This window comes from Drosophila miranda, chromosome XR (genome assembly GCF_003369915.1).
Source record: "Drosophila miranda strain MSH22 chromosome XR, D.miranda_PacBio2.1, whole genome shotgun sequence".
NCBI classification, from domain to species: Eukaryota; Metazoa; Arthropoda; class Insecta; order Diptera; family Drosophilidae; genus Drosophila; species Drosophila miranda.
Window position 1 is genome coordinate 12149094 of NC_046674.1, and position 22252 is coordinate 12171345.

Consider the following 22252-nt stretch of genomic DNA (forward strand, 5'->3'; position numbering starts at 1 on the left):
ACAAATTATCAGCGGAGACGTCAACGGCACCTGTCGTGCCCCCAGCCCAGCCCCACCCACCTTGTTGTCTGTTGGACAACGAATATTGGCATGAAAAATCCCCAACAAAAAAAAACGAGAGGAAGGGGATCGAAGCTTGGGATACCCTTGGAGAGGGAATACCAAAGTTTCTATAAGTTCCTCTATATAAGCTTAAGGGATTCCCCGGAAATACTTCATTCGGTTTTCTGCTTTTCTGTTGTCCAATCCCAAAACGCCACACGGCACTTTCCAGGGTATGTGTCCTCGTAAAAGAGACTCTCAAATCAAATGAAAGGCAGACAGAACGACAGATAAGGACAACAGCAGGGCAAGGGGGCACAGAGAGAGAGAGAGAGAGGGAGAGAGAGAACTATATACAGTTAGATGGTGTAAGACAAAGATAGAGAAGGCGAGCAGACAGACGATGATTGTTGACAGTTGATGGGGCAACAACAGCACCACTTGCAATTTTCCAATTTGATTATTTTGCCAAGAAGCTAAATAAATATATTTCTATGCGCCATTTCTATATGCAAAAGGTGGGGGGGGGGTGGGGGGCAGTGGGGGGCAGCACCTGGCGCTGCAACATCCCACTCGGGGTCTCTCTGTGTGCCGTTTATTATGCGTAGAAAGCCCGGAGAAAGTTCCCACAAAAGTAATAACGCCACAGAAAAGTTCAAACTTCAATTGAAATAAATTAATTTCAACATTCGGACTGACAGACAGGCGGACAGTCGGACGGGCGGACAGGCGGACGGGCGGCAACTAACTCGACAATTACACACACACACTGCAAAAAGAGACAGTCCCAGAGAATCACAGAGAGAGAGAGGGAGGGAGACAGGGAGAGAGAGGGGGAGGGGGGGAGGAAGAGTAGCCCTGAACCGCCACATAAAATAGTTTGAAGAACTTTCCCTGTCTCTGTCTCTGTTTTTTTTTTACTTTTTTTTTTTGATTTGGTGCCCGGTTGCCCTGTGCCCCACGTGCCACATCTCTTTTGTTGTAAATGTAAAATAATAACGACAAAATTGCACTTTCAACTTTTCGACTGCCGCTCTTTCTCCCCCTCTCGAGTTCTATTGTCTGCACGGGAAAGTTGAATTAATCGAGGGCATGCCACCCCCCACACCCCCCACACCCCGCCCCAAACAGGCAACTGAAACTGCAGTCAGACGCATACTTTCGACATAGTTTGGCTGCCACTCGACGACTGTTTCATCTTGATTGATTACATATTTTACAAGTTATTGCACACACACACACACACACACACACACACACACAGAGAGAGAGAGAGGGGGAGGCAGTGGGGGAGGCAGTGGTGGAGACGTGTGAGAAATACACGGTATTTATTAGATTTATGGCTTGGCTTTCATGTCTGTTTCGGTTATAATGGGATTCTGCCCCAAGAACTGTATTCAGACACAACTTTTTAATGTATTGGAAATTCACTTGACTCCCCCCTCCTACTCTCTGCCTCTCTCTCCCTCTCTCTCTTGCTCTTGTGAAATGCTGCAACAACGCATCCGTGTGGCAGGCACCCGTAGGTAGAAGAAGAAGCAAGAAAAAAAAATAAAGTAAAACTCATGTCGAGAAGCGGTAAGCTGTGGCAATTGACTGAAACTGCCGGTTTAAATTAGAAAAGTTTGCACAATGTAAGTGTACAACTCCCCACCCAACTCTGCCACATGCCACACACACACACACAGAGAGGGAGGGAGAGGGAGGGAGACAGATAGACTGTGGGTAGGAAGCACATTCGAGCGTGTTAATTTAATGGAAAACGATGCCACAGGACAGAGAGCGGCATTGATGGGCTTGAAGAGGGAAATGTGTCTGTGTTTCGACACGATATTTGTCAAAGAAATGGAGCTGCCGAACTTCAGGATTGAGATTTTGAGGATGGCATAATTCCCCCGCCCCCTCACCCACACACAGAAACAAAGATAGTTTCCATGGAACGAATGGGCACCCCCTCAAACCAGTAATCGAGCGATAATCCCGTCATATATTCCCATTTTTTTTCCATAATCCAGGAACGAAACTACCAACTGGAGGAGGCTCCATGGAGCCGTGGACTGTAATCAACTCATTTTGCCGCATGAATATCCCTGCCACACTTATCCGTGCCGGCAAAAGCGGCAAAAACAAGTTTATCTCCCGCCGTAAAGTGAGCCGTACTCCACTCCGCCGGGGCGAAATCTATATCTATGTATAATCCACTTATGGCCGCACCGTACGGACAGGCTCTTGTACGCACCTCAACTCTGGCATTAAAGGATTTCCCCTCCTCCCCCCCCCCCCCTCACTCCAAGCACGCACTCCACAGCAGCACAGAGATCAGAGAGGGGGGGGGGGGGGTTGGAGGGGCGGGACACACACATGGATTTCTTTTGTTCCGAACAAACAGTCATAAATCCTAGCCCCAAGTTCAAACTGTATCTGGTGGGGGGGAGTGGCCAGTGGCCCCAGCATTCTGTGGATTCCGTTCTTTTCCGTTCCCTTATTTTATGTGGCACTTATATGGGGCATGGCTGGCATGGCTGGCAGGACACAGCACAGCGTGCCCCAAAAAAGAAATCCATTTCACTTATTCCTCATGCACTTTTATGGCTCTAGTCCGCCGCCGTCGACGTACAAAATTTTGCACATTAAAAGCGAACTTTTTTACATGACATATGTATGCCAGAGTTGGAGCCCCATCCCCATCCCCATCCCCATCCCCATCCGCGCCGTGCCGTGCCCCGTCTTAGCCCACTTTTTGGCTTCTTTTTGGCCAAATGTTGCTGGGCTCTTCCGCCTTCTTTATGGGTGGGGCGGGCCAACTGTGTCCCCTTCCACACTGGGTTCCTTCTGGCTAAATAAGGACCTCTCCGCTGTCCCATTCCCGGTCATATGTGAGCCTGCCTTCCGTCCCATAGCTGGTCATAAATGGCCCCCTCTTCTGGCCCATTCCTGGTCACATAGGAGCCCCTCTTCTGCCCCCTTCCTGGTCATACATGAGCCTCTCTGTTGGCCGCTTCTGCCCCCTCTTTTTGCCGCTTTTGCCCCCCTCTGCCTCACCCTTTTGGACACATATAAAGCTTACTCAAATATACATTTCATATTCATGGTGAGGCGCTTAAAAAGCCAAGAAATTAAGTCCGGAAAAGTGTGGAAAGAGCTGCCAGCGATAGAGTCGATGGGACATGTGTAGGGCAAAGCGCCCCCCCCCCCCTTCGCCTCCCTTTCCAGGGGTTGGGGATTAGGGGTAGAGGCCTACTTAGCACCATACCCCCCCCCCCTTCCCTCACCGTACCGTTTCCTCTTGCCTGTCGAGAGTTTTCCATGGGTTTTCCACACTATTTTGTGCTTAGTCGGCGGCTCATCTGCATTTTATGGTCCAAAAAAAAAAAGAAAAACATCATCATCATTTTTTCGCATTTCATTATGGCGCGCACTGTATGCGTGTGTGTCTCTCTCTCTCTCTCTCGCTCTGCTCAACCTTTCTCCAGTGAAAACTTGGAGCAGCATCATTTAGTATGCTTCATTTCATTATGTCCCCCCCCCCCCCCCCTGCCTCTGCCCCAACCCCCGTGCCGCTCTCCTTCTCTCTGTCTCTGTCTCTGTCTCTCATTTTGAAAAACTCTTAACTTTCGCTGCAACCGCAAGCATTTTGGGGCCGCATTTTGTGGGCAATCCTTCTGTGTCCTGGATCCCGTTTTGGTTCTGGTTCGTCCTTAGCAAACGGTGCGAGAAATTGTCCTCTCTTTTACCTCCATTTCCCCCCGTCTTCACCCTCCTTAACCGCTTTTCCTTGCGCCATTTCCCTATGCCTTTCCTTTTTTGCTTTCTCTTTTTTTTTTTTTGATGTCGCTTGCAGCTTTCTTTCTGTTTGCTTTTTTTGTTGTTGTTGTTGCTGCTGCGTGGCAGAACTCCTTTGGGTGTCTCTGCCATTTGCCTCGCACTAAGCCCCCTCTCCCTCTCCCTCCCCCTCTCCCTCGCTCTCTTCGCTCTGTCTCGCTCTGTCAGTCATTTTTTCCTCGTAATTTTCATAAGCAGCCGTTAGACGTTGGATTTATGTTTTTAAACGACTTTTAATATGCGAGAGGATATTCGCGCGTAGCTGCCGCCCGAATCCCCCCCCCCCCCCCCTGAAAAGACACAAAGCCACTCGGCAAATGCCGCATAGCCACCGTGGTCCTAGCCAGCCACCACTCACCCCTCACACCCCCTGCATGCCACATCCGTAGCACCATCTTTATCCTTGTTGGAGCTTCTTCTTCCTCCTCCTACCTCCTTCGTTCTTCTTCTTCTTCTTCTTCTGGCTTCTGGCTGTCGTTTCTTGGTAACGCGCCGCAAATCCAGTGAGAATGCGTTTAAAAAAATATTATAATAATAACATTACGTAAATAATTGTTGGCTGCTGCTGCTGCTCCTCCTTCCAGGGGGTGGGGTGGAGGAGGGGGGGAGACAGTCGGCTGCTGAGTGGGTTCGGTGGTTATTGCAGGGTGCCAGGCACGCGCCGCTGGAATAGCAACGGAAATCAGCTGCGTGTTGATAAGCACGCATAGCTCTGTGGAGGCGGTGGAGGTGGAGTAGGTGGAGGTGGGGGGGGGGGGGGGGGGGGGGGGGGGGGGGGGGGGGGGGGGGGGGGGGGCAGCAGTAGGGAGCAGGCAGCAGTAGGGAGCAGGCAGCAGGCACCATGAGGCAGAAACAGAAATTCGAAGGCTGAACAGCAATTCAAAGGGGGGCAACCCCTCTTCGAGTTTGTTTCCTTCTTCTGCCAAATGTATCTGTATCTGTGTATCTGTGTAACTGTATATCTGTGTGTGTGTGTGTTTGCGTGCGTATTATGGTGTGCTTTGCGGTTTTTTGTACCAGGAAAATGCAACCGCTAGACGAAGGGCGGAATATCCTACTCCGGAATATAATAATAGACAATTCCAAGAATTTCCAATACACTATATGTGCGTCCTATATATAGGCCAGAGCCATAGAACCTGCAATTGATTCGATTAAGTTATTCCAGGAATACAAGAACCCCCCCCCCACACTCCTGATCAGATTCGAAGGACAATTGAATGAAAACGGTACTTTATTGCCATTTAAATGGCAAATCAATCACGGGATCTGCACTTCTGTCCAAAAATTAATAATTCCCTTATTTTCCATAATTTGAAAACAAATTGCAATAAAATGCATAAATTTCGCTTAATTTAATTCCCCCCAAAAAAAAACACACACACACACATGTATATTTTGGTGTTGTTTAATTGTGTTTTCTATAATCGAACAATGTCCATATTGACCTCGATTAAATGGAAAAAAAAAACCAACCAAAACCAGAAATCGAAATAATTTATTTGTTGTATAATTTAAATGCAACAAAGAAGGGGGCAAAATCGAATGAAATTAGTTTGAGGGAAATCTCTTTGTGGCACTTTGCATTTCTCATGCATTTGTTCCTGCTGTTAGCCAAAGGATCCTTCTTTCTTGCAGAGCATTATGTGTCCCAAGAAGGTAAGGGCGTGGGGGGAGGGGAACCCCAAAAACACAGAAGCACATTTGTAACGCGCTGTCTAACCGGCCTCAGGAGATGGTGGCAGGCGAGGGGGGCGAGCAGGAACAGGCACAGGCACAGGAGCACCCAAAAATGTGCGTGCGAGAGAAATTGAGAAAGGCAGAACCAAAAAAAAAAAACGAAAGACAAGAAAAGAAAGACAGGGTAGAGCTCTGCCTGCAGACAGAAGCACTCCACACACCACCTTCCCCCCGCACCCCCACCCCCACCAATTTTGGGTGAAAATTTTGTTGTCATCATCACTTTAAGAGAGACAGAGAGAAGGTGCGGCAGAGGAAGGGAGAGGGATGGGGAGAGAGAGAAATGCTTGGGTGACGCTGAAGGTAAAGTCCTGTAGACAGGGGAAGCCAAAGCCACCGACGCCTGTCAGACACAAAGTTATCTTCTTTCCTCCCCCCCACCCCTCCACCACAGCTCCCACGGTTTTTGCAGCCTGTTTTCGTTGTTGTGTTTCCTCGCTTTTTCCTGTGGTTGTTGTTGTCATCTTCCGTTTTTAATTTCATCTGCCATTTACTGCTACTTATGACACATCCTTTTTGCCGCGGTACCCCCCGCCTCCCCCCCACTTCCACTGCCACTCCATTCACAGAGCCACCAACAGGACAATCCGCTGACTCCCCACCAGAACCTGAGCTCTGAAAGACTTCCCACAAAAATATCTGTATCTGTCCCATTTTTGGTATTTCTGTTTCCCTTTTTCTTTTTTTTCATATATTTTATTTTTTTTTCGCTGGTATTATTATACTCTTTCAGGAGGCTATGACGATTCGAAAAGAGAGAAAGTGAAGCAAATTCGAAGACAAATAAAAACTGAATTTACGCATAACAAAAGTGTCCCGTTTGCTGAAATGGCGAGCCGAGTGGGCAGAAGCTCGCAAACGAAACGAGCATGATCGGACATGTTCGACAGAGGGAGAGGCAACGAACTGAACTTGCTCTCAATGCAAGATTCGCAGCAGCTCGGAATCGGAAGCCGAGCGTCGCGCTTTATTGTTGTTGTTGTTGTTGCTGAGCGAGCGCGAACAAAGCCTCGCAGATCAAACGAAGATCAAGAGATAAGACAACAGACCAAATGCAAGCGGAGGAAAGAGAGTCGTAGCCTGAATTTTGTTATTCCCTCCCGGCACATGGAAGCGCTGAAAGCGAGAGTCGTGGCCCCGGGCTGAGTTCAGCTTTTCGCTGACGAAACGAGCCTGATCGGACATGTTCGTCAGAGAGAGAGGCAACGAACTTGCTCTCAATACAAGAATCGCAGCAGCTCGGAGTCGGAAGCCAAGCGTCGCGCTTTATTGTTGTTGTTGCTGAGCGAGCACTGGAGCGACGCCACTGCGAGAGCATTTGTTGTGCCGTGAGAGCGAAGCAAAGCCTCGTAGATCAAACGAAGATAAAACTGCACTGCGCGCTCGAAACGGCATACAACAAAAATGCAAGAAGGGCAGCTCCGTTTGTAACGCAAATATGTGCATGCATATGTACATGGGTATATAATTTCGTATATTCTCAAGCAACCTTCAAAGGCACTTTTTCCCTCTGTTTAACTTTTCACAAGGCTCTAATTTTCAATAAATGGTACAAGAAAGATCTTGTTATTATCATATCATACACTTAAGACCTATGGGAAATACCCTAGGAATCAATAGTTTAAATAGTTATTACGTTTTTAAGACATTTTGTTGTTTCTAACGAAAAATCCAGTCCCGTTTAATCAAAATATCTTATGGCACTCCCATATATTCTGTAGGGTATACAAAGCTTCGACTTTCGTAACTAGATTTCGTTGGCATTTTCTTGCTGTATTTTTGGTAGGAGATTGGTACTTACCTTGGGATGTGCACGTCGCGGAAAAGCTACTTTTGGATCGACCTGCGGAAGAGAAGAGGAGAGAAACGTGAGCGTAAGAGAGATAGCGTGATTGGGGTGGTAAATGGGCAGCACTAAGGGTGGGGGGAGGGTGAGGGGTTGGGGAAGGGAGTGTGGGGAAAAATCGTATGCTTAATGACATTTAAATGAAAAGAACATTTCGCGCAACTCTTCATATTAATAGCGTAGCATAAATCTTGCATAAGCCCTGCACTGCACATTAAATGAAATTGCCCCAAAGTGGAGGCATGATGCCACACAGGGGGAGGGGTGGGGAGTGGGGCTGGCTGTGACTGTGACTCTGACTGTGGCAGTGGCAGTGGCTTTGGCTGTGGCAGTGGCTCTGCCAGTGGGTGGCTCTTCAAGCTGAGCACGCACGAATTAACGCGTAACAAATTGCTCGGCCAGCGGGCAAAAGGCAGAAAGGGGCGTGGGGGCGTGGAGGGGAGATAGGACACTGCCGCAGAGGGGGAAAAACCGAGAGATTTCTCTCCTTTGCGACTTACGCCAATAAGCAGCGTCATTAAAAATAATTAAAAATCATAAAAATTCAATTTTAAGCACTTTTTTTTTCTTCTCTCGTCTGATTTTCCTTCTTTTTCTCCTTCTCCGGGTTGGTTTTTCCTTGTGGCTTCCACATTAGTGGGGGCGAAGCCTGAGAGACAGCTCGTCTTGACAGGTCCCCCCGCCACGCCTTCAATGCAGGGGGGGGAGGGGGGGCGGGGCATGGATGTATCCTTGGGATCTGCGACTAAATCTCAGCCAAACTGAAGTGCTTCTGTTGCAGTATCTTAAGCCAATGAAGTGGGGATGGGGGGATGGGGGGATGGGGAAAATTACTGGCAAAATGGGCTCAAGGAAGCAACGCAATATCCTCTGGCGAAATCACAGATGAAAAGTTGTCACAGGACACGAATGTGACTAGGATCTAGGCAGGACATGCGGCAGGCCATGCGGCAGGCGGCGGTGGCTGCCTTCTCTCTCTCTCTCTCTCTCTCTCTGTGTGTGTGTGTGTGTGTGTGTGTGTGCCGTGTTGATTTCCTGTGTTGCAGGACAGAAAACGGGAAAAACAACGGCAGCCGCATGGCGGGAAATTGATTTTTAGATTAAAATTAAAACTAATCAGCGTTGAGTGCGGCACGATAGAGAGAGGGAGCGGGCGAGAGAGAGGGCGAGAGAATGAGTGAAAAGTGGGCAAAAGTGGGTGTGAGCTGGCCTGCTTTTTTCGATGGAAAAACACATCAGGCCGAAAAACCGTAACGTAAAATGAAATGAAATGAAATTCATTTTCGTTTCGTTTTCGTTGCTGTTCAGCCAAACGGAAACACGGAGAATCCCTGACCATTCAGTGAAAAATCAAGGAGACCGAAGAGCGGCAACGGGAATATGTATATCCTGTACACCCACACACACACACACACACACACACACACACACACACACAGATACGGTGTATCCAACAGATATTCAACATATAAATACGTGTCCATGTATGTGAATGCAGTTTTGCAAAAATTACACATAAATGCGAGAGGGTAATGCGCATTTTATTTACAGCTGGAAAGGCATATTCAAAAAGCCTGATCAAATGGACATCGGTTGGAAGGACATCCATCCGTCCATCCATCCAGCAACAGCGACAGCGACAGCGACAGAGGAGCTTCACTTAATTAGGCTAATGCCAATGCGGCGTATGCGTAATGCGTATGAAATGCAATTACAGCAGAGTCTTAACTGTACGAAGGGGCACATACATACATACATATGTATCTGCATATGTAAATGTGGGCGTGGATTGGGCGGACAGTCGGCTTATCAAAAGCCGCATTTTTCTGCTCCCAGAGGCTGATTTTGGTATTCCTCTGAATGGAGGAATGGAGATCCTTTAAAGTTAATTATAGAGCTAGTGATGAGATGGGTATGCCAGGGGACAGATGCCTCAAAGGGCAATGACTGGGATCATCAAAAATAGCAAACAATTCGATTAATGTTGTATAAATGGCATGACGGCGAGGCGTTACATATCTCCTTGGAATATCGATCTGTAAAATCTAGATAAGACCAGCTGCATCTAATGGAACTACCCAGTTTAGGCCTGAACTTAAAGATTGATATTTTATCGAATAAAACAAAAACACCTTCGGAGAGCTCCACCTTCAGAGCTATCGGAAAGCACAGATAGTTCAAATTTCGTTATGATTTATTCGATGATTATGGATCATCGTAACCGGGAAGCCCAGGTCTTCCAGCACACGATCAAGTGTCTGGAGAAAAGGTCAAACAATCGGTGTTTCGCAGCACAGAAATTTATTTGCTAAATTCTCCAAAATTCAATGAATTATTCAATAAAAAACGGAAACATTTTGGAAGGATTTTCCACCTTTTTTTCGGGAAAGTACGAGTATGTAAGGGAAGGCTCTCTGGACTCTGGATTCTCTAGATTCTGGACTCTCGATTCGGGACTCTCGATTCAGGACTCTCCATTCTGGACTCTCGATTCTGAACTTTCGATTCTGGACTCTGGATTCTGGACTCTGGATTCTGGACTCTGGATTCTGGACTCTCGATTAGGGACTCTCCATTCTGGACTCTCGATTAGGGACTCTCCATTCTGGACTCTCGATTCGGGACTCTCGATTATGGACTCTCGATTCTGGACTCTTGGTTCAGGACTCTCCATTCTGGATTCTCCATTCTGGACTCTCGATTCGGGACTCTCGATTCGGGACTCTCGATTCTGGACTCTCGATTCAGGACTCTCGATTCTGGACTTTCGATTCGAGGTCTGGTTTCTGGACTGCGACTGCTTCACTCTACCTTCTTGGCTAAGTTTGGCTTAGAATATAAACTGCTTTTAAATTAAATTTCTAATACTTTTCCAGTCTATAAAGGGCCCGGCATGGGGCTACTATAATATGTAGAGGTGTGCTTTAACGCCTCGCTGTTCTGCCATGTCCCAAAATGACGGACTTTTACTACCAAAAAGATACTTTTGATGGCACCCGAAATTTCATCAACTAATCATAATATTCTCCCTTGAACAACAGGAAAAAAAAAACGAAAAAAAAGAGCCACCATTGCAGCTCATTTGATGTGCTTTTGGCTCCACTCTCCTCTCCTCTCCTCTCTCCTCTCCTCTCCTGCACTCTTACAGGTAATTAAAAATTGTTTGGCCTTTACATCGCCCTCCACCTCCACCTCCTCCTTTTTTTTGGCAACGATTTTTTATGGTAGTTTTGCTGTTGTTGTTGTTGTTTTTATTTGGCAGAGACACTGTTATGCTTTGACTTTCTAATTGCTGTCAATAAACGTGGAGTAGAGGAGAGCAGGGGAGAGGAGAAGAGGAGAGCAGGGGAGAGTGCCCGAGAGAGAGGCTCACAAATTTATGTTGGTGATGAGATGACGTCGCGCCACTGCTTTTGAGCAAATATTTTGCATAGTTTTCCCTCAAGTGGGGAGTCTTTTTTTGGTTTTTTTTTGTTTGTTTTTGTTTGCACACACAACAAAAAATGAGTGGAAAATAGTGAAAATAGGGATATAGCTCAGGTCTATGTAGGGGTAGGGGAGGGGGCATATGGGGTCTATAAACATTCAAACATTTACCTTTTTGCCATCCAGCTCGTGTGTGCCTTGGGTGAGTACCTTATCCACGCTATTTGGATCGCTGAATGTGACAAAGCCAAAGCCTCTGCAACGACAAGAACGTACCGGGAACAAAAAAAGAGAGAAGAAAAAGATGGCTAGATAGATAGATAGACAGATAGATGGATATATGTATGTGCATAAAGTGTGCGAGAGAGAGAGAGAGAGAAGGGCTTGGAGAGATGTCGGAGAGAAGTTCCTGCAAATATTTGCACAACCAAAAGCAGACGGAGACGACGGTGCGAGGTCCTCGAGAGGCAAGTAACTGAAACTGAACCTGAATCAACGGAAACGAGAGACCCGACCCAGGACGGACGGACGGACGGACGGGGGGGCAAGGGGTTCGGCGGCGGGGGGGTAACTGGGACCTGCTGCCATCGTCAGTTTAGCACGTGCGCCAATTAGGCGCTCAAATTACATCAAAATATTGCCAGAGAGAGAGAGAGAGAGAGAGAGGGGGGGGGGGAGGCACGGTACTCCCAGCTCCCCTTTTTTTCGCCGAACAGTTCGAAGCCGCTAACGGCAGACGCTTACAAGTCATTACACTCTGCACCACACTCTCTGCCCCAAACTCTCCCCGTCTCTCTCTCTCTCTCTCTCTCTCTCTCTGTCTCTGTCTTTCGTTCGTGTTGTGATAAACTTATTCTTGTTAAATATTTAATTAAAATGCTTATTATCTCGCACTGCATTTTAATGAGTCTCCCATGCCACCAAAAACCGAAACTCGGAGGCTGAAACCAGAGCCAGAGCCAGAAGCGAGATTCAGAGAGTCGGAGGCACAATCCACAGAATCCAGAACGAGGCACAGTGGCAGAGGCAGCAGCAGCATCATCACCCAGACAGCAGCAAAAAGACAACAAACCAGTTCAGAGATTTTTGGCTATGGCTGTGGCTGCCGCTCTGCCGCTCTGCCACCTCCCGCCACCTGCCACACACCCGTTTAAGCTCTCTGCCTCTCTGTCTGTCCCCGTCTGTGTGGCACGTTTATGTTTATTTGAGTTTTGCCACTTGGCAGCAACGCTTAACGAGGCATCTCCTTCTGGCCCTCTTCTTTCAGACGCACCACCGCACCACCGCACCACCATGCAGGCCATAGCCCACAGACACATGCTCGTATTTGTCTTGCTCTTTTAAGCCCAATCGTGCCACCACCCCTGATCCCCAGTCCGGCAGGGCCCCCTCCCCCTGCCCCTCTCTGTCTCTCAATCGGTATCCAAGAGGAGAGCAAAAGAAGAGCAACCGCAAGCACAGACAGTAATTAACGACGATTCTATTGCAATTGTGGCAATTGTTACGGTACTGATTCCATGATTCCATGACTCCATGACTCCATGACTCCCTGGATATCCATGCCCATGCCCGTGCCCCTTCCTGTCCAGCAAGGTCACTGTGTGGCACTACCCCTAATAGTCCAGCGACCATCCTTGGGGGTCCAAATGGTCAACTGGTACTCGAATTACTACGATACTCGTACACCCCGTTTATGGCCCTCATTTTATGCATTAAAGGGAAGGATATATTAATAGGAGAAATTATGGTCAAAGTTCCTGGAAGAGGCAGGAGCCTTAGAAGGAGCCACTAACACAAAAACTTGGGAGAAACTGCTGCAGATGGGCTGGGCTATCGGAAGGGTTATTTAGAGATACATCTGTGGCTGTTCAGATACATGGAATCCCATCGAATGCTTCCCTCTTTGAATAGGGTTCTCCCGGGACACTCCAACGATTCATTCACGTTCTTTTTACCCCTATATCTTATCTGTTAGCTCTATCTATGTTTGAACCATCAAAGTATATCCTGCCACCATTGATCTTTCCTTAACACCCAATATATACTACTATATCACGGGAGATACCATCCAAACCCAACCCAGAAGTCTTTGGAAGCGTTTAGGGATCAGTGATAAGGGATCAATGAGGGATTTCTTGCGATAGTGCTGGTGAATCGATAGCTGATTGGAATACCTACTAAATCGAGAAGAAAATAATATAAACAGGAGTCGGGAGTTCTCTTTTACTTGGCTTTTCGAAGCCTATAGATATCGATAGGCTCTGAGCCGATAACGAGGAGTCTATAAGGAGTCGATAAGGAGTCTATCAGACGCGTTCACCAGCACTCACAGAACATGATTTATCATGATAGACTCCTGGTAGACGAAGCGTGATCCATCGCCCACTATCTAGCGATGAAATATGCACATAAATACTCGTAAATCCTCTTTCAGGCACACTTTTCTATCAAAATACGTACACATCATCTGCCCTGCCCCTTGTAGAACAGCATTCAATATCCATAAGCTTTGGAATGCTGCAATCTATCTGAATATTTTGGATCTATCTAAGTGCAAGTTTCTTTAGGACTTTTATAATACCCTATAAAATACCATTCTATACCACATATCTCCATACAAGATATTCTATATGTATCTTTATCTATATCTATCTATCTATGTGTCTATGTATCAAGCTATCTTTCAATCTATGTAACTAACTATCTATTTATCCATCCATCCATCCATCTATATATCTACCTATCCATCTATATCTATCTACCTATTGGTATTTATATCTATCTATATCTATATTCATCTATCTTTAGCTATCCATATTTACCTATCCATCTATTTATCTGTAACTATCTATCTATATCAATCTCTCTAGAACTATTTACCTATCTATATCTCTCTATAACAATCTATCCCTATCTATCCATCCATCTATCTATCTATCTATCTTCCTATTTACCTATCTATCTATCTGTATCTATCTATCTTTCCATCTATCTATCTATATCTATCTGTATCTATCCATCTTTCCATCTATCTATCTATATCTATCTATCTATCTGTATCTATCTATCTGTATCTATCTATCTATATCTATCTATCAATCTAAATCTATCTATCTATATCTATCTATCTAAATCTATATATCTATCTAGATCAATCCATCTATCTATATTTACCTATCCATCTATCTATCTGTAAGTAACTATCTATATCAATCTCTCTAGAACTATCTATCTATCTATAACTATCTATTATCTATCTATCTATCTATCTAAATCTATCTATCAATCTATATCTATCTATCCATCTATCTATCCATCCGTCTATCTATCTATCTATATCCTGTTTTTTCTCTTTGCCCTTGCAATACTTCGCCTTTTCCATTGGCCCTCTCCAGTACCCCATCTACATCGTCTCTATATCGTCTTCATATCTGCCTCTTTATTGATTTATGCCATTATTCTCCTTCGATTCCGTACGGACATACATATGCCACTTAATCAGTCTATTGGTTATTCCACACTTAATTATTATTTAAGCTCCACTTCTAGTCTCTCTCTCCTCTTCTCCACTCTTTTCTTGTCTCTCTCTCTCCCTCCCTCTATTTCTTCGGTAAGATTCCTTGCATTTATTGGCAATACAAAGAAAGCCCGAAACAAGAACAATTTCCTTATTTGTGAAATTTATAAAAAAGATTTCCATATGCAAAAGGGACAAGTGGAAAACAGGAGACGACGAAACGAGGAAAAGCCCTTTTTCCCAATGATTTGGCTTTCCATTGTGCCGTTCGAGTAACGAGTAACGAGAATCGAGAGTCATTATTATTATTATTGTACGAGTAGTTCTCCGATGGATTTTGGGGGGGGTTCTTACTGGCTGGGGAGTGGGGTGGGGTGGGGTGGGGTGGGATTCCTGCACAGCTGCTTCTGCTGGTGGTGCTGTTGCTGGTAACATGCCACAGCACGGGGCACTGTCTGGTACTCTGCTTCTCTGATATTCTCGCATTAAATAAACATTTTATCGTGATATTTATAGAACATCGAATCGAACAACAATTTGTGTCTGTCTGTGTGTGTGTGTGTCTGTCTGTGTGTGTGTGTGTGTGTGCAATGTTGCAATTTGCGCAGCAAAAAGAGGCCTCCTATCCTTTCGTGCACCTATTAATATTGATTTAAATGGGGGGACGGGGGAAGGGGTGATCCCCCGCCCCAGCCGTAGAACAGGGAGGTTGTATTTTATGGGCTAGGGTGGACTGTAAGGGTCGTAGGCGTAACTTCAATCCAATGTTCAAGTGGGTCACACAAAATTGCAAAACGTTGCAAGGCGGCAGGCGGCAACAGAGGTTGAGGGAAAGTGCCACAAAGTTGAGGACAGAGATTGTTGCAATTGCTCTAGAGATACGGGATTGCACTGACAGGGGGGAGAGAGTGAGAGAGAGAGAGAGAGAGAGAAAGACTCTCAAAGTGAAAAGCCACAAATTTAAAAGGCAAAACTCAAAAATAATGTGTCTCCTGTGTGCAATTTACTCACAAATTCAGATTCAATTTATGCAACTCGAGGCAGACAAGACCCCTCATGCCCCCCCCTCATGCTGCCACATGCCCCAAAAACGAAGGACAGAGGCACCAACGAGGGCGACGGGGGAGGGGGAGGGGGAGAGAGAGCAAGGCTCTCTGGATAACAACAGAAATGTGTGTGAGACCGGAGAGAGAGAAATGCAGAGACATTCAGGCTTGCCCCCCGCCTCCCCTCTCTGTGAAGTGGTGTGTGTGTGGGGCTTGGGGCCAGGGGAGGGGGGGTGTGTGTACATGCAACTTGGGTTGCTTGTTGAATTTTATAAAGCCGTTTCAGAATGCTAATGAGCGCCACGCACACAAGCCAAGGATGATGCTTGCTGCTTGCCTCAACCTGTGGCAACAACAACAGCAACAAAACGAAAAAAAAACCAAAAAAAACGGGAAGAGGGGGGAAAAGGGAAAAAAGGGTGAGTCTGCGACAGGTGAGCCACAGCCAGAGGCATGCTGTCGGCCAGGTGGGAGAGGGGAAAGGGTGGGGGAGGGGGAGGGGGGGGGGGGGTGGCGTGGCAATCATGTAACACATACAAAACACCGCAGACACGTACCAAAACATCGGAGCGGGCGCACACACGAAAGAGAGAGAGAGAGGGATAGATGGAGGGGGGTGACTGGGGCCGGGGGGGGGGGGGGGGGGGGGGGGGGGGGGGGGGGGGGGGGGGGGGGCGGAGGTTGGTAGGTGCTTATAAAAGCAAAATAAAAGTGTTATTTGAATTGTGGCAACAGCAGAGCTTGCAGCTTGAGCGTTGGGAAACTTTAGGCCCCCCCCCCTTCCACCCCTCTTCGACCCCCCCTAAAACCAAGAGATCCAGGACTCCAGAAGGACTGAAGCCGGAGCTTACGCACAATTTAGCAAAACACAACTCTTGTGCATGTATTTAGCCCTTCCGCAGATACACAGATACACAGATACACAGATACACTCTCGCCCGACAGCAGATCCTGCAGATAGTCCCACCCCCACCCCCTCCCCGCCCCGCCCCTAGTGGGGCAGGGCATCCTGCAGTTAAGTTGGCGGTTGGCTTCGTTGCGTCTTGCGTCTTGGATTACCGTAAATAATCTCACTAAATGAGCTACCTAAAAACGGTCAAAGTTCAACCATCAAGGTGTTGCCACACCACCCTCCAGCAGGGGGGGGATGCGTGTGTGTGTGTGTGTGTCTGCTTTTGTAATCGCCACATTTGCCTTTGGGGCAAACACATGTCCAGGCGGCATAGATTTGGCTAGGGGAAGGCTCCTCCGAAGGCTCCTCCGAAGGAGGATGCTGATGATATTCCAACCGCAAGGCAATAACCAAAGTCTGTAACTAAAGAGCCCTCGTTCGAAGGGCGGGGGTCAGGGGGCTACGAGGGGGGGATGGGGCTTGTACTCAGGATTACATGGGGGGGGGGGGGGGGGGGAAATGGTGATTGGTTTTGTGGTTTTTCCATTCCATTTGATATGCACATCTGAAGGAGTGTCTCCCCAACTGCAGGTAACCCCTGATGAACCCAGCCCCCCTTCCCCTGTGGCCCCCCTTCCCCTCTGGCCCCTCTGGCCACTCCCCACTCCGTTTTAATTGCCACAACCTCTTGGGCCTCTGTCGACCTCTCCAGCATCTCTTTCATTTCGAATGACAAACTACTGAGAGAATTGCTCTTGAAGATTCAACGGAAGTAAGAAAACAATTGTCTCCATTTCTCACCCCCCCCCCCCCCCCCCCCACCCTTCGGTCTCGTGCCACTGTTGCAAGTTGCAGTCAAGGCTGAAAATGGGAAGTGGAACATTATATTGTCTATTCGTTGGCTCTAAAAAGCAACAGAAAAGCCGCAAGCCATGCCCTCAACCTTACAACAAGAGACATGGGCGCAGGGGCACGAGGGGCACGAGGGGCACGAGGGGCACAGTGGCACGGAGGGGGTATGTGGCATGGGGCAAGCAGCACGACAGGAACGAATGAAAGTAGCTGACGGGTAACAAAACTTTCAATCCCTCCATCGAAATGGATGACAGGGGGGTTTACGCGGGGGGAGGGGGGGCCGTGGGGCAACGGCAACGGCAACGGCAAACGCATATTCAAATGACTTTTTCGTGTAAAAATTTGCAGAACAAAACAAAACAAAAGGCATGCCCCGCACCCCGGCAGCCACCGCGCAGACGAAGGAACAATTGCAGAAGGGAATGCAACTTAAGACGGCATTGCGGGGGCGAAGGGGGGGGGGGGGGGGGGGTGGGGGGCTATGCCCCAGATTGGTGGCAGGAGAACAAGAGGTGCCAGAGCGACTCAAGAGGCTCTGAAGCGCTGAAGCTTTGAAGCTGAGAGTTGAAGCAGGGGAGAAATGGAGACCAAAAGCGAAGACGGAGGCACTTCTCTAAGCCTTGGCTACAGGGGAGAGGGGGAGGTGGAGGGGGAGAGTCAACGTCAAAATCCCGAAGCGCACTAACAAGCACTTGCACGCCGTCGCCGTGCAGACCCTTCCCCTCCCCCCATCAACAGATGAAGACGAAGGAGAGACCTAAGGACCTGAGACCAGAGACCGATGGCCCGCCCGTTCGCCGAGGCCTTTGTGCGGTCGTTTTTGTGCCCGAAAATGTTTTGTTATGCGAATACCCAGCCATTGGCGGAGGTCCTGCGGGGGGGTATATGCCATAGCTAAAGGGATCACAGCAGCTTTCTTCATCTTCTGGCCACCAATGAGGGATAGATCTCTCATCTAAGGGGCTCTCGACTTCTTCTGGCTGAAAGTTCTCAGATAAAGTAACGTTTATCCAGCGGATACCTCATCGGGAGGCCTCTAGGATCCTCTCTCTCTCCCATCTGAAGGATAATTCCTGGGTGTCACCGCCTGGGGTGTCGCCTATTCGATCCCAAAGATGGTCCAAGATTCTTTCTTAGCCTTCCCCATCCCCCCTCTGATCTCCGCCACCCCCCTGCATCGCCCCTTTGGCCAGACTGCGCGCTGTCGTGTGAAGTGGGGCCGCGTGCATGAAACTTTCACAAGTGGCTTCCTGCCTTGGCTCTCTTCCACTCCAACCCACCCCCCCTACCCACCCCCCCTCTCACCGTCTCTCGCACTTTATAAGCCTACAACAGAGCGGGGGGGCAGTCGAGACCGAGACACCTCCTATGCGCCATGCCCCATGCCCCATGTTCCCACACGCCTACACACACTTTTTGCACGTTTTTATGTGCCGCCTTTTGTCTTTGTTGCGTTGTCGTTGTTGTCGTTGTTGTCGTTGTTGTCGTCCTGTCGTGTCCGTGTCCGTGTCGTTTTCCTGGGCACCAAAATGCATCCTTGAACACGCACACTTAACTGTGTGGAGGCCTGCGTGAGTGGCACAGAACCCCCCCTCCCTTCCACTCTCCCTGCTGCCTCTCTTTTTGGGGCAGCTCTTGTTGGAGGCTACTCAAGGCACTGGCATGGACACATTTAAGATGCGACGAGACGAGACGAGGCGAGACTATGTTGCCACACCATCAACGAGAGTCCACCTCGAGAGTTTCGCTGTCTGTGTGTGTGTGTGTGTGTGTGTGTGTGCGTGCCCTTGCGTTGATGTGGCAGCCACCCCTGCCCCTCCCTATCTGTGCGCTATCTATGCGGGCTCGTGGGTAATTTTATTAATCTCGAAAAAGAGAAGAAAAGAAAAGAAAAGCCTTAAGAAAAAGGGGTTTTTCTTTTTGGGGCGGCGGTGGTGAGGGGGGGGGGGGGCTAAATATTTAAATGTCCTGGCGGCCATTATGTGGGAATTTATCGATTTAGTGACAGTTTAAGGACACACATTATGGCCGGCCATTTGTTATGTTTTTATGGGCATTCGGTGGCCTGATGCCCCGTCTTGCCTCCCGCCTGCTGCCTCCTGCCTGCTGCTAATGTCAATTTTTGAGTGTTGTTGCCACATTAAATTTGTGTGCCAGCTGCCGCACACTCCCCGGCCCCCCTCTCTACCCCTCTCTCGCTGTGGGACTCCCAGTAGAACGTCATTTAGTTGAGGCTTTCGGCTGCAGAAAGGTGACTTTATTTTATAATTCATTTTATTATTATTATGAAAAGTGCGGGGGCGGTGCGGGGGGCAGTGCGGGGGGCGGTGCGGCTTGTTGGGGCAAGCAATTACAAAGGGCAGAGATCCAGGCAGAGTGAGTGATTAGGGGCGGCGGCAGGGAGTCTGTGGGGATCATAAAAATATGTATATTCTTTCATTCTTTTGGGGGGCCTTTTTATTTTCATCAAAAAAAAAAAACATAAAATGCGCATAAAAATGCGTCGCGGGTGGTGGGGAGGGGGGCGGGGGCGGGACAGGGGAAAGCGCATGAAATAATCAACAGTAACAATGGCAGAGAGAGAGAGGGAGAGGGGTAGAGTGGGGATGGGGTAAAGGGGGGGCTGGTAAATTAACGGGCGGGGGTTTTGGTGGAGTGCTTCTCCACACACGAGTTGACAACATCCGAGTGTGTGTGTGTGTGTGTGTGTGTGTGTGTGTGTATGTGTGTGACATCTCAACCAGCAATGGACCATGCCACTGCCTGCCTGCCACTGCCTGCCTGCCTCTGCGATGGCCCTAATGGTCTTTTGCCTCCTGTAACTGACTGATGTTGATGCCACACACAAATACAACACAGAATGAGAGAGCGACAGGGAGAGGGCGACGGCGAGAGAGTGGGAAAGAGCAACGCCATAATTAATGATGAAAAATTGCTACACACACACACACACGCATACGGACACATGGACACAAAACATATGCAGCAGCCACGAGCCAAAACGAGGGGGGGTGGAGAGGGAGGAGAGGGCAGAGCGGTGGAAGTGTGAGAAAGCTGGAAAAACAATAATGAAAATCTGCTCTTCAAACGAGGTTCCGAATCTTATAATACTCTCAGCATAAACAACGCGAAAAGTACTTCAAAATCGATCCACCGGCCAAAAAAAAACCTTAAAAACTGATTTCCTTAAACATTCAAGTATATTTAGGATTTTTCCTTACACTCAATTGAAATATTTGTTTCCTTCTTTTTGGTATTTTTCTTGTGTTTCTAAAGACACAGGATTTTCCTTTGCCATTATCCCCCTTTACAAAGGGGCTTCTTGATGAAAGTTTCCCCCCCCCCCCCCCAAGTCTCCCCCAAATATTGAACTATCTAAAGAGAAGTACCAGACATTTTTTAAAATTTTATTGGTATGGAATTTGGTAACGGAACCGCCCGTAACATGCGTCACATACCTCCAAGGAGAACGGAAAAGATTTCGCCATTCAATAACTGGGAAAATTAGCCCTCAATATTTCAGATATTACCACGAAAAATGGTGTACAGATAGTCCCACTCAATGAGCAGAGTTTGGAACCCAAAAGGTACTTCCGGGTTTTTATTTTTTATATCTTAATATATCTTTATTTAGTTTTTGTGGTATATATAGGTCTACAGAACTACCATACAAATGGAACAAATTTTGGTTTCAAAAGTGCAGTTTTTCATTATTTTTTTGGCCCACATGGTATCCATCGGATTGGGATTATATTTCTGGCAGATTTCAATGGGCTATCGTTTTGAAATATTATAGTTTTTCGCACGGATTTTCTATGGATTTGTATGGTGCTCCGAACAACAAATTCTTCCTTAGAACCACTTGATTTTCGTACCAGCTTTTGACTGTGGAATCTATGTGCTTCGATTAATGGAACAAAAGGTCTCTCAGAGACTGAAAAATACCAGTCCGACTATTTTCATATGGATACGCGGTATATTCTGCCCCTCATAGAGTGTGTGGGGGCCTCCTTCTAGGGCAAGCAACCCACAGTACCCTCCCCAGTCGAAAGGGTACACGGTGTGGGGGCCTCTGTGGGCCTGGGAAATTAACATGAAAAGGGCAAAGCGCAGCTGCCACTCGCGCGTCCCTCCAAAATATGCGAGAAGATCCTGACATGGCGGGGCGATACGAGGCCTGGTCAAGATGGAGGTCTGCCAGAAGGTCGGCACACAGAGAGAGTGAGGGGGGAAAACAAAGCAAAGAAAACAAACAACACACAACAAAAAAAAAAGAGAGCACTTGGGGCATTAAGTGGCGCACTAAAGCGTCGAAATGTTTGAGGGTTTGAGTGGCCAAGTGATTAAATTGAGTTAATTATGTCCTTGGGGAGGGGCGGGGGTGGTGGGGGTGCTGCAGGACAAATAACAGTTTCAAGTTGTATATAAATTATTGCAAGGATATAAAATGACACACACGAGCAGGCAGGCAGGCAGACAGGCAGGCAGGGCATGTGTTACGCCAGAGTGACACAAAAAAACGATAGAAAGAAGAGAAGGATATCAGGGGATTATCAAAGGAAACCTGCGGAACCCGCGGAAATAATCCCAAACGCAAAAAACAAAGAGACAGCCTCTAAATCTCCATTAGAGATACATTTTTTGCTCTGAATGGACACGAATATTTCATGTTTCAAAAAAAACGAAAAGGCAAATGAGTTGCCGCCGATAATGTTGGCAGATAATTTCCACGAATTTTCTTTCGCAAGGAAAATGGCACAGCCATGTAATCGAAGTCCTATCAAAAGCAACATTTGAATGGTCCCCCGTCTCTGCCTCCCCGGAATCCCCCCCTGCAACGCTCGTTTATCCCTTTAGAATTCCTTTGAAATAGAGGAAGTGCCGCCCCCCCGTGCCCCCTGCCTGGCATTGGGTATTGTATCGGGGCTCTTATCTGTAAAGCCGTTAAATTTATTATGCAATGCGATTCCTCATTCGATACTCATTTCAGGTACAACACTCTCTCCCTCTCTCTCTCTCGCTCACTCTCTTTTTTCCGCTCTCTTTTTTGCCCTCCTTTTATGACT

The 22252-nt window shown here is 47.6% G+C and overlaps 1 protein-coding gene across 6 annotated transcripts in view; it reads right to left on the reverse strand.

Annotated features, from left to right (window-relative positions):
• Positions 1-22252, reverse strand: part of LOC108152147 (RNA-binding protein Musashi homolog Rbp6) — a 190252-nt gene that overhangs the window by 94100 nt on the left and 73900 nt on the right. For all 6 annotated transcript variants that reach the window (XM_017281258.2, XM_017281261.2, XM_017281259.2 and 3 more), the window contains 2 exons: positions 11048-11132; positions 7406-7447 (listed from right to left, as the gene is read on the reverse strand). In XM_017281258.2, coding sequence (XP_017136747.1) covers positions 7406-7447; positions 11048-11132 — 127 coding nt within the window. The remainder of the gene's footprint in view (positions 1-7405; positions 7448-11047; positions 11133-22252) is intronic.